General features: G+C 54.1%; 1 protein-coding gene across 6 annotated transcripts in view; it reads right to left on the reverse strand.

Moving 5' to 3' along the window:
- Positions 1-756: 756 nt before the first annotated feature.
- The window catches only part of ATP2B3 (ATPase plasma membrane Ca2+ transporting 3), a 48,137-nt gene continuing 36,469 nt past the window's right edge, over positions 757-12,424 (reverse strand). For 5 of the 6 annotated variants that reach the window (XM_036270711.1, XM_036270709.1, XM_036270710.1 and 2 more), the window contains one exon: positions 757-1,077. In XM_036270711.1, the coding sequence (XP_036126604.1) occupies positions 757-1,077 (321 nt within the window). Of the gene's footprint in view, positions 1,078-12,127; positions 12,215-12,424 lie in introns of all 6 variants that reach the window. The other variant, XM_036270706.1, reaches the window with a different exon arrangement.

The following is a 12,424-nucleotide window of genomic DNA, read 5'->3' on the forward strand; positions in this document are numbered from 1 at the left end:
TCAGGAAGAGAAAGGACAGAGGGGAGCAGGAGGGGGCCCAGGGTGGGGCAAGCAACCAAAAAGATATTCTTGCAGTCTAGTTCCCTGAAAAAACAAAAACAAAACCCTGCCACAATAAATAATAAAATTTCAAAATAAAAACACCTGATAAGAGGAATGGAAATATCATGCCGATAAATAGTTCCTTATTCTTTAAATATGCATCTGATCATATATGTACGTATATGTGTATACGCACACACTCACACACACACAGACTGCACATGTGTCCTGGGGATGGGGTGCTTGGCGGTTCGGGTATGTTTGCAGGCGACTCTCTCGGGTGGGCTGTCTGGTTAGGGGTATTCTTCCCAGCTCTGCAAAGTGGTGCTTGCCTGTTTTTCCTTTTGCATGAATCCATTGATTCGATTGCTTTCCAGTGGGTGCAACAAAGTTCCCAATAAACCGAAACCAACCCCTTGCCCCACCGCACAGCCCAATGACAAACATCTGGCGGCACTGTAGTGTTCATTAAAAAAAAGCTAAGATAGAAAAAAAGTGGGGAACACAGCTTTTCTTGTTCTCTAGTTTTTCCTTCCTCCTCCTCTTCCTCCGTCTCCTTGGTCCCAGGTAAGAAGCCTTGAATGGACTGGCTTCTCGCAAGTGCTGTGCGAGTGAGCAACGTCTTCAGCCACCTTGGCTGTGCCCTCTTTGCAGGCCTGTGTCCCGCCTGGGTGCCCGTGTGTGCAGGGGTGTGCGTGCTCAGAGCAGTTATGCTTAGAGGGACGTCTCCACGCTGTGGAGCGGACTCCCGGGTCTGGAAGAAAACACTGACGAGGTAGCTGACTTGGTGCCATGCGTGGTCAGGTAGATGCCGCTGTCGATGGCGTTGTTGTTCTGGTTGGGGGATGGGGGTGGGGGTGCCCGCAGGCGTTCCTCATTCTCATCCACGTCCGTGTCATCTATGAGCGGGATGTTGTGGGTGTAGTCATTGATCAGAAATTCGGGCGTTGCCATGAAGTTATGGATAGAAGTCTTGGATTCCGGTTTCTCCAGGCCTTCATAGAGCGAGCTACGGAATGCTTTCACCACTCGGATCTGGAGCAAGAGGTGGAGGGACAGGGGCCCGAGGGGGGATAATGGAGGGAGGGAGCAAGGAAGGAAGGAAGGAAAGAAGAAAGAAAGGAGACAATCAATGGCAGACTGGGTGCTGGCAAGTTCCACCCTCATCAATGGCAGGGGGTCACTGTGTGACAAATGTTCATCCATTGTAATGGGACAGTTGGGGTGGCCCTGCCTGGCTGTGGTAAGGGTTTTCAGTTTGGATCCGAGTCTTGTCAACTGATCCACATGCAGGACAAGAGGCAGTGGCTTTGTCAGGCTGATGGGCAGGACTGGCTTAGGTGGTCCCTAGGGTTTCTGCCAAATCTGAATTCCAATTTGGTAGAACAGAAATTTGATCTGAAAAGGGAGAATGCTGGAGAGTGGGCTCTCCTCTGTCTCTGACCAGAAAGTCTGAAGAACTTTCTGGTAAGACAAAGTCCCTGGCCTGTGGGTGCATTGCCAATGTTTCTTGAGTGGGTCTCCCTCCCTGTGTTCTCTAGGGACTTCCCTTCCTTCCCAGCTCTCTTGGCCACAGCCAGCATCGGCAATGTCCAGACCATCTGGCCGTCAGTCTCCCTGCTAAGTCCAGCAGCCATTTCTGTGTCTCCATTTTATTTGATCCCTCAGATGCACTCAACACAGCTGACTGCTTCTCTCTGGAAACTTCTCCTGGCTTTCCTGACACTGCCCGTGCCTGGCCCCCTCCTACCTCACTGGCTACTCTGGCCCCATCTCCTCCACTGCTCCTTCCTCTGTCCCAGGGTGCCCGAGAGCCCTGGCCTGGCCCTGTCCCTCCTCTCTGTCCACACCCCCAGGTCTACCTCCTAGCTCTGGACATGGCTCTGGAACTCATCTGGCTATAATCAGGGACTGTGGCCCAGGCCCTTCCTCCAAGCTCCAAGCTCAAGAGCTTTCTAGTCCCCTATCTGGAAGCATCTAAGACTAAAAATGGCCCCATATTTGATTTGCACCCACTAAGCCTGTCCTACCCAGATGCTCTGATCCGCGGTGGCAGTTCCTTGTGTCTCTTTATAGCCCCCTGGCCCGCAGCTGGGTGCATCTGATTGGGTCTTTTCCCCTAGAAGACCCTCCCATCCACGCATCTCCAGACCACCAGAAGCTCTTTGCAACCCGGCGCTACCTGCCCCTCCAGCCTTTCTCATGCTGTGCTCTCCTCCTTCCCTGCGCTCTCCAAAACAACTTCCAGTCCTTCCGCTCAGGCTTTTCTGTGCCTTGTTCCCTGGTCACCCTGCTAGCATCTACAGACCTCAGATCAGCATAACTCCCCCCGGGAAGAGCTTCCCACAATGCCCCGCTCCCCAGCCATGATGGCCCTCTGACCCCTGCACCTCGGTGTGAGACCCCCGCTTCCAGAATTAACCCCTCGGTCTCTCTGACCCCTCCCTTCACTGGTGCTTCACCTTCATTTACGTGTGTGCTCAAGTCTCATCGGGCTTCTAAGTCACAGAGTTGCTGCCTCTCTTTGCTCACTTCCTGGCCCTCAGCCCAGGCTCCCTCTTATTTCTCGAAGCCAGAGTCAACAGGAAGGCCTTTGCTGGGTCCCACTCTAGCTAGCTGGCCTTGTGCTGAGATGGGGAAGCCAGCCTCTCCTTATGTGAGTGGGTGAACACAACATGAATGAGTTCCTAAGTCATTCCAGGCCCAAGCTTGTAGAGTTTGGTTTTCATGGTTTAGATAAGGTGTTGGCAAGCTGTGGCCCAAGGGCTAACTCTGGCCTCCAGCCTGGTTTTGTAAATAAAGTTTTATTGGCACACAGCCACACCCTTCATTCATGCATTGTCTATGGCTGCCTTTGAGATCCAAGGATGGAGTTGTGTAGTTGGGACAGAGACCTGGCCTACAAAGCCTGTTTTAGGAGAAGTTTGCTACTCCCTCATTTAGACCATGATTCACACTGTTCACAATGAGCCCCTGTCAATCTTCCAGCACCTGGACCCTAGGCATTGCTCCGCCAAGCCCAGTGCTCCTAGATCAGTTTAAACCAGACAAACCTCACAATATATCAAGTGCAAAACAGCCAAAAAGCTCCATAAAATTGGGATTTTTATCTCCACATACTAAATTCAGTTAGGATTTTCTCTGAATTTGGTGAAGCCACATCTTCTGGATCACGGATGGCCAACTATTTGCCCTTAGCTCTTTAATTCCCCAGACTTTCTTTGGAGATAGGGGTAATTCTCAGAAATTGAGAATCATTTGACATTTTAAATAAAAATAAAAATAAAAAGAGTGTACTTTTTGTAGCCATTGTAGATATGGCTTTGTTATTTGTTCCTTTTCTGGGGCCAGAATTGTGGGAGAGCCACCAGGACATCCACTGTGACTGCACGGTGCTGGTGGAGCAACTATCCCAGCTGGGCCACACCCTTGAGTCACAGAAACACGAGCAAGCTCCAAGCTGCTGCCCTTGACCCTGGGTGCCTTTTGTGGTGGTTTTGCCAGCAATGACCTGGTGACTCTGGCTACACCTTTTTCTGTTGCTGAGCCTGTCCCTTCACTTGGACCTGGGTCATGTGATCAGACCAGGCCTTTGCTCAAACCCTCCTCTGGTCTCTCTGCTCCTTGTTGAACTCCAAAGTCTTTGCCCAGAAAGGGTAGTCAGCCTTCCCCTCCGCAGCTTCTGCCGCTCTAAACTGGACGTTTCCTTCAGGGCGCTCCTCCTGGATGTAATCAAAGACTTTGATGTCTGCCTTGTCTCTGACTTTGGGGGAGAGGTTGGGTTTGCCTGTTTGCTGCCTATTGCCAGAACCTGGCACAGAGCAGGCCCTTAATCACCAACAGGGGGTGCCAGGGCCTTCAGCTCAAACATTCCCCTGGTCCGGGCTTTCGGTTGGGTTTGCACCATCCTGAGAGTCTCTTACAGCTGACCTGCAGATTCCATTCCCCTGCATTCAAATCTTGGGCTATTGACAAAGGGGTTGGCATTTATCTTATGACAGGGTGTTTTCAGGCCACTCAGTGCTGAAGGGCATAGTCAATTCCTGAGACACTGGCTCGGTGAGAAGCGGCAAACATTTCTAAGAGACACCTACCCTGGAGGCCCAAACTTGCACACAGAGTCCCAGGGATGACCCCATGGCAGAGTTCAGTGTGTCCCAGCAAAAGCACAACCAAGGGTGAGTGAAACCAGTGCCCTTCTCCAGCACATGGCCATTACTGTCTCCTCAGGCTCCTCTCTTGTCCCAGGGACCCAGGGTGGGGTCCTCAGGCCACCTCTCCATCTCTACCACTCCCGAAGAGACCTCACCACCTTCACGGCTGTCTGTCAATGCTGCCTACAGCCCATAGACCGCCTTGATGCCCAACACACCCTCTATGGCACCATCACCTGTGTCTGCAGCCAGGGCTCACCCCTTCCAGGCATGCTAGGCTTAGGTACCTGCTGCTCCTTCACCTCTCCTTGGGTGGCTAATGGCCATCGAAGAAGGCTGAGGAACACACTCAATCTTGGCCCAGCTGACCCTGGCCCTCACCTAGTCTTCCCTTCTCAGTTCAGGGTTCTAGCCAAAGTTCGGAGGCACCTGGACACCTGCCTCCAGTGCTGTACATCAGTGTGTCCTGTGGCCCCTGGTTCCTGACCTCTTTATGGTGGGACCTTCCTCGCCTCCGCTGCTGCTGCCACGCCTGCCAGGGCCCTGGAGGCCCCTCAGGATCCACAACCCCTGAGGGTGAGATCCCACCTGCCTGGTCCCTCCATCCTTTCCAGTCTCCTACCTGTGTGGCGGACATCCTTGAGGTCCCTTCTCTCTGACTACTGAGTCAGGCCCTGCCCTCCCACACCTTGCTGGTGGGGACTCCAAACACTCCAGCAGAAGAATTTAAAAGTAAAAGAGACATGAAAAGCACTCTCCAGTAAAGATGACTGACTCCTAAGGTTGTGGCCAAGGCATCTGGAAAGGCTGAGGAGGATCAGGCCCGGCGGGGCTGGGAGGTTCTCCTACATCTTCCTGTCTCATCCCGACAGAGATGTCCCCCCAATGCCCCTGCTTCCTTCTTTACTGCTGGGGTGCCCACCCTGGCCCAAAACCAATCCAGGATGTCTCCCCAGCCATCTCACTCGCCCTTGTCTAGGTTACTCATCTGTCCCATCTTGAAAGGGACCCTCTCTTGGTGCCAAAGTCCCCTCTAGCTGCTGGCGACAGCCTGGAGAGAGTTGTTGGTACTCATGTCCTCCATTTTACTTCACCCTGTTCTCTCCTGCCCCCACTCCCTGGGGACCTCCTGGCTGGGCACTCAGTGCTCCCCACATCACAGCCCTGCCTCCTGGCTGGACTTGGGTCTTCAGGTCCTCCTCCTTCCTCTCCCTATCCTCTCACTGTCCAAGGGCCCCAGGGTTTGTGTTTGAATCTTTTCTCTTTTTTATCTACATCCACGCATTTCCTAGCTGCTCCTGTCTGCCCCGGCCTTAATACCAGCTCTCTGTTAACCACTCCCACATCTCTATCTCCAGACTTGACCCACCCGCCACACCTCCACCTTGGTCTTCTTGCTGCTGTTGCTGACCTCTACAGCCTGTTCTCAGCACAGCGGCCTGAGCAATCCTTAACAGAAGCCAGAGCACGCTCCACCTCCTACTGGTCCAAACCCTTCAATAGCTGTGTCTCCCTCAAAGGAAAACCCGAAGTCCTGGCAGGGCCTGCCTCAGGTCATTCTCTTCCTCTTCCTTCTTTGCGCTCTCCAGCCTAGGCCTCCTGGCTTTCTCCCAAGCATACCAGGCACACTCCTGCCTCAGGGCCTTTGCACTGGGGGTTCCCTCTGCCAGGAAGGCTCTTTCCCGGTGAGCTTCATGGCTCCCCCTCACCTCCTTCCTTGTTTAGAGTAGCAGCCCACCCATGTCCCTCAGTACCCCTGCACCTCTTCTGCTTCATTTTCTCCCCAACATGGCTCACCTTTAAGCACCCCACACATCCCAATATCTCTTCTCTGTCTTCTTTCCCTAGAACATAAGGCCCCTGAAGACGGGGTTCTGTCTGTCTGGTTCACTGATATCCCCAGCATCTAACATGGCACCTGCACCCAGAAAAGGTTCAGTGGGCAGGTGCTGAAGGTAGGGGCCCCATATGGCCTGGCATGTGTCTGCCATGATGGCTTCACCAGGCCAGCGGCTCTCTACTCACTTAACCCCGACTGGGTTCCCCTGAGGCCATTGCACCTGCCCTCTGCCTGCCTCAGTGGTTCTCCTGCTAGGTCACCCCGTTGTTCTTGTTTTGGCCCTCAGTTCACACATCCAGCCTGTGAGACGCTGTCCTAGACCTTTATCGGAAACAGTGCTCTTAACATTTCTTTTGCTCTGCTTTCTTCTCTCCGGAGTCTTGTGACCGTCTGCACTTAGTGTACTCTTGCTTCTCTGCTGTGTTTGCTGCTGCCCCTGCCCCGCATGCAAGCTCGGCCCGCCTTCACCTGAACTCTAAGCTCCATTAGTGGGGACAGCGGGTGCCGCTCCAGACTCACAGGACCACCCCAGGATACCGAGCTGAAGCCAAAGGATGCTTATTTCAGACTCTGCAATGTGACCCCACTCCTGCTGGATGGTTGGGGCTCAAGCAGAGGGGGGTGAAGGTCACAGCTGAAAGTAGATGAGCCCTACTTTCGTTTTGACCTTCAATCACTTGGGTTTGCAGTGCAGGTGGTAGGGGTGGAGACGGGATGCGAAAGCAGGAGGGCAAGCCGAGGGCTGAGGGGACACCCCCCCAATGAAAGAAATGCAAAAAGGGAACGGAAACAAAAGAAGAGAAGAGAAAAATAAAAGCAAAGGCTCCCGAACAATGAGGACAACAGTAACAACAAAAACTATGCCTGACACCTTCTGGCCTTTCCCCTGTGCTGAGAGAGAAGCAGGCTCTGCGAGTTGCCATGCTCTCTGCTCTCTGCTCCTGTCTCACTGCTGAGGCTCCCAGAACCCTCCTAACTCCTGTCCTGCGCTTCCGCTGCCCCCTGAAAGGCCCCCACACTCGACGGACAGGCCTGTCTCTATACCAATCACTAATCCAGAACCTTCTCCCTGCAGAAGGTTCTGGATGCCTGTCGCCTCCCCTGGCATCTGGGCTTTGAATTTAGAGCAAATTCTGGATGCAGCGGCCAGGGAGCACCATGGGAACGGCTTGCGGGGAACTCGCAGTTCCCAGGTCCCAAGTCCTGCCTGCAAGTGTGAAGGTGAACGGTGACTTGAAAGCAATACAAAGAGGTGTGGAGTGTCATGTCCGCAACTGAAGGGGCAGCTAGGGGAAGGCTCCCTTTCTTCGCCATGGGATCAGGAAATGTGAAAATGCAAACTCTAGCACCGGCCCTTTCACCGAAGCATTGAATCCAAAACAAATTACACACAGCTCTGTGTCTGCTGGCAAGCCAAAGTACTAATGGCTGGTGAGTTCTGTGCAGATCACCTCCTATCCTGTGTGCCCAGGACCAGGAGAGCTCAGGCTCATGCTGCCAATGTAAATAAGACGTTGAGTTGAGCTGATCCAGGCACGGCAAGTTCCGGGCTTTTCAGGGGGTCAGCCTTGCCTCTCGTCCTGGCCATGTCTAGCTGCAAGGACTCAAATAAGTCTCCTGAGCTCCCCAGGCCCTAGCTCCAGCCTTGGGAGTCAGCACAGAAGTGCCTGCAGGGGAAGCCCCAGAGCAGGAGTTCCAGGGTCTGCCCTAGGCCGTGAGCTACCCTGTGCTTTAGGAATTGCCCTGAAGGCCCTTCCTCGTGGTTGCAGGAAGGCTCGGAAAAGGCAGGGCGCATACTGTGCCTAGTGGGGAGACAGTGCACCATGTGAAACAGTTGAGGAAAAAAAATGCAAATATACTGTCCCCGGAAACCCAGGTGGGGAGACTTGGCTCTAAATCCATAAACTTCCTGAGAAAGGAGCAAATAAGGGTCCTTTTACTTTGCAAGGCTTCTTCCTCTGTGGGGCTGCCTCGGCAACGGGGGCTGCCGCCCCCAGTGTGTGATGAGCATGTTCCTTCTGGGCTCCAGAAGGGTGTATCCAAGGAAATCATGGGGCTCACCTGGCCTGGCTTTGCCAACTTGGACAGAAGGTTGCAAAAGCCAATTAAAATAAAGCAACTGCCGTGATCTGGTTCCAGCATGGTTAGTCAGAACTAAACAGCCCTGAGGGAACCCTTTTGGCCGTATCTTACCGAACTCACCCTCGGTGCCTGTCCCTTTTGCTGGGCTGGGTCAGGAGCCCTCTCATGAACCAATATCACAGTAAACGTTCGAGTATAGAGGCCCAGCATTGCTTCAGGAAGGGTCGGGCCAGGCTCAGCTGCCTGTTGGAAGGGGAGGGCCAGCGGGACACGTTGGTGGGGAGCAGGCTTTGGATGTGTGGCTGCGGAGGGGCTGGGGCATGTCTGTGTGCGCCAGCTCGCACTTGGAGGCAGTCATCCGCTGCCCTGGACCTGCTGCTCCTCTCTGGCCGCTCCTTGGGGGGGTCCTGCCGGTCAGTTGTGGAATGTGGTTGGGGCAGGAACGGGGAGTGGGAGACTGATACTAAGAAGGGGTAGGATTTCGTACTCCCTTGGTTTTGAAAAGACAGAAATGGCTATTACAGAATGCTCTTTCCTGAGCTACTCATATCACAGCTGAGGTTCCCATGAAGTGTGGTGGTGGCCATGAAGGAGAAGGTGTTGTACTCTGGGCTGAAAAGGAAATAACCATGATGGGAGGTGACCACCAGGCCAGGCAGGGTGGAGAAATGGCTGAGTGAATGGGGAGCAGGCAGCCAGGGCTTCCTTCTGGGAGGTCATTGTATGTGACCAAGGGACTGGGTACTGTGCTGGGACTCCTGAGTCCCAAATGGGCAAAGATTCGTGCGTGCACGCAGGCATGAGATGCCCGGGGGATCAGAGGTCGGCTACGAACGGTGGGCGGGTCTGGATGCGGACATGTTAAGTCCCAACATTCACAGTCTCTCTGGCTTCTGTGAGTCACCCCTCTAGGCAGTGTTCCTCTCCTCTGGCTCCAAGGACATTCCTCACATACTTCCTGCGCTGGTGCTACGGGCAGGGGCCTGCACTGGTGAGGGCGGTCACGTATCACTCTGACCTCCTTGTCCACACTGCGCACAGGGCCTTTAACCTAGAGAGCTGTGTTATCAGTGGAAGTGGTACTGGCCCAGAGGCCTGGGTGTGCTGGAGAGACTTGCCCCAGCATGTGGGACAAGTGCATGGGAGGTGGGCTGGGAAGTGGGCAAGGAAGACAAGAACCTTCGCACAAAAGTAGGGTTTTCCTTAGGAAACCTTGTGACCGTGAGCACTGCATCTCCTACAGTGCTGCCTCTCGGCTCGGTGGGAGTTCTGCTGTGGCCAGCACCCTGCCTTCCTCTGACAAGTTCCAAAGGAAGGAGAGGACCTGGGCTAGTCCCCTACTCTGCTAGGCCTTCCCCTGATGAGGGTGCTGGATTTGGTGATTTCTTGGGGTCCTCGTAGCTCAGACTGGGGGCCGGTTCAGAGTTCCACACCAATTTGCCACACGGTGATGATGGCAGGAAGCAGTTTGGGTCGGCGGCTTCCGGAAGCGGGTGTGTCCCCCGGTGTAGCCTGGTCCTCCAACCAGCATCTTTCTCCACAATGGGGTCCTTTTTGAGGTGCTGCCACTTAACCAGGATGAGCCTTCAGTCTGACCCTTGTGAGTCAGGACATTGGGACTCCCTTGCTGTCACATGAGCGCCCTCTTCAGACAGAAGGTGCTCAGCTCTTACTGGGGCCCTGCCACCTGCTCCTTGTCCAGCGGCATGTGGTGTGGAAGGGACAGCAGCCCTTTTCTGGTAGGTGCTAGTTAGGTGCCCCTGGAGTGGCTCGTGAGCAGTGGGGAGAGGTGGCACTGCCGGACTCCTGGAAGTGGGAAGATGGGTGGGGGGTGGGGAACAGGTGGCTGCAGAAGGAAGGAAGGTACTAGGAGCCAAGGAAGAGAGGAGAGAGAGAAGCTGCCCCAGGGAGAGAGTCGGAGGAATTCAGAGGGAGCCGAAAGCCAGCAGCCCTCACTAGGAGGCCAGAGGGGAGACCTGGGCTAGCTCAGGAGGGACAAAGGCCAGAGCTATAGAGAAAGCCTGAGGGGTGTGTGGAGTGGGGTCTGTGTTGGCTGCCTTCCTCTCAAGTCAACAGACAGGCAGATGGATAGACAGAAAATAGAGATGGCAAAGGGACACATGGAGGAAGTCAAGGGGGAGGAAGGGACAGAAACAGGTCAGGGTGTACCCCTCATGCAGACCCAAGCCCCTTCTTGTTCCCTCATTCCCAAGAAGGAAGGTGTTGCTGCTCGGCTGGAGCTCGGCTGAGGTGCTCCTAGGAGGCTGTCACAATTTCTGTCCTTAACTGACTGTGGCCGAGCCTCCTGTAGACCTCTTTGGGACAAGGTCAGAGCTTTTCAGTTCACCTGTGACGTTTGCTGGCCCAGGTGGGTGGCCCAGTGAGTGTGAGAGGGAGATGGAGGTGTGTGTGGCCTGTGGTTTGGAGAAGGTGTGTGTGTGCACTGTTTCCAAAGGGGACAAGGTGGCCTGACAGGGACCGGTGCGGCTCACATCCCTTCCTTAAAGGGCAAGAGTGGCCTGAAATGACAGCTTTAGCAAGAGGAGGGATGCCCCCCACCGGGACCTCTCACCAGTTCCTAAAAAAAAAAAGAAAAGAAAAGGAAAAGGACAAGACAAGACAAAAGAAAACAGGAAAAGACATGGAATCAAGCAAAAGAAAATCCCAGGGTCTGGTGGGGGAAACGGCGTGGTTAACGATCCCGTCTGCGGGTAAGTGGTGTGTTCACGGAGGTGAGAGCTGCCGGTCTCACTGGAAGGAAAGGAAAGAGGAAGCATGGAACCGTCCTGGCAGGGGCTCTGGGCTCATACTCGAAGGTTTACTGTTTGGCTTTTGAAATCTCAATTTTGTTACAAGAAGCAGGCTGCCCTCAGTGGGAGTAGGGGGCCTACACCATTCCCTTGGCCTGTGGGTTCCGTGGTCTAGTGGCTTGCCCTTTGTCTTTCTGAAAGGTGTGAGCAATTATGGCAGTTTCTACCTCGTTAGGACAGCCCCTGAGTTCTCTTTAAACTGTGACGGACATGGCAGAGACTGTTCATTGGAACATATAGCAGGGAATTGATTTTCCCAGCTTCTCAAAGGAAGGAGGAGAAAGGGTAAGCTCAGGGCAAGCCACCAGATCGGGTTAAGGCCTTCCAATGTCAAGACCTGTTTGGAGAGACTGAAGGTGCTTTGGGAACAAATGGAAATGTAGTAGCGTGCAGGCTTGGGGCATGAGGAAGTCTCCAGCTGGTGGTACACCTCGGACACCTCTGACACCCGGTGGGGCTCAGGGCAAGGGCCCACGGGGCAGGTAGCACCTGAGCAGGAGCAGCTGGCCACCACCAAGCCCATCGAGGAACGTGTGACATTGGCCTCCTGAAGCTCACATCATGTCTAGTGCCTTTGGAAACCACCTCAAGGAGAGTTCTGGAAGCTGACACATTAGTCCCGATAGGTGGGCTGGATTCTTCCGCTGCAAACGGTGTCAAAAAGGCACCTGCCTTCCCTTCCAGCTGTGCAGGGAGCCCTGAGCCTGCGTGCCTCCCTCTCGCTGCCCCACTGAACACCAAGCAAGGCCCCCCAACCCCAACACCAGACGCCACCAGAAGCAGCCCAAGTTCATGAAGAACCATCGGCAAGTGCAGACAAGTTCAAGAAAAGAAAACCAATGACAAAAGAAGCACTAAATGACCCCCCCACCCAAAAAAAGCCAAAAACCCCAAACAGAGAAAAGGACAGAAGGTCCAGCAGTGCCATGGATTCAGTACATTTCTTAAAAGAATATGGCTTTGGAGAGACACACCATCCGGGCGGGAAGGACTGGACAGGGCAATAAAGAAAGAACGGAAAAGCCACGGTGAGCGGAGGATGCAAGACTGGAAAAAAGAGAAGGAAGAGTTGGGGAGGCTTTTTCTCCCCCAGAGATGCCATTTATGAGAGAAAAGGGGACTCAAGACTCACTCCCAGCGGCACTGGTGGGATTGGCAGCAGAGAGAATTACGTGAGTAGGGGTAGAAAGATTGGTTACGTCATGGAGCTGGCTGAGGACCGAAGACCGCCGGCGCACGGCACCCTGAAATGAACCGCTTCTCTTGAAGGTACTCACTACCTCCATCTGTGGGAGAGAAAATGAGATAAAGTTTGGCTTGCACTGTTGTCTGGCTACAGCATGGGGTTGGGGCTGGGCAAGGACAGGGACCACACTGGGCACATATCGTGACAGCAAAGCCTCATCTAGGTCACCCAGCTCCCTGGCGGGGCCGTGATCATGGCCCAGGTCGGCCTCTGTGTCATCCGCCAAGAGAGGGTTTGCTGAGCAAATGAT

Source organism: Molossus molossus, unplaced genomic scaffold (assembly GCF_014108415.1).
Source record: "Molossus molossus isolate mMolMol1 unplaced genomic scaffold, mMolMol1.p scaffold_m16_p_2, whole genome shotgun sequence".
Lineage (NCBI taxonomy): Eukaryota > Metazoa > Chordata > Mammalia > Chiroptera > Molossidae > Molossus > Molossus molossus.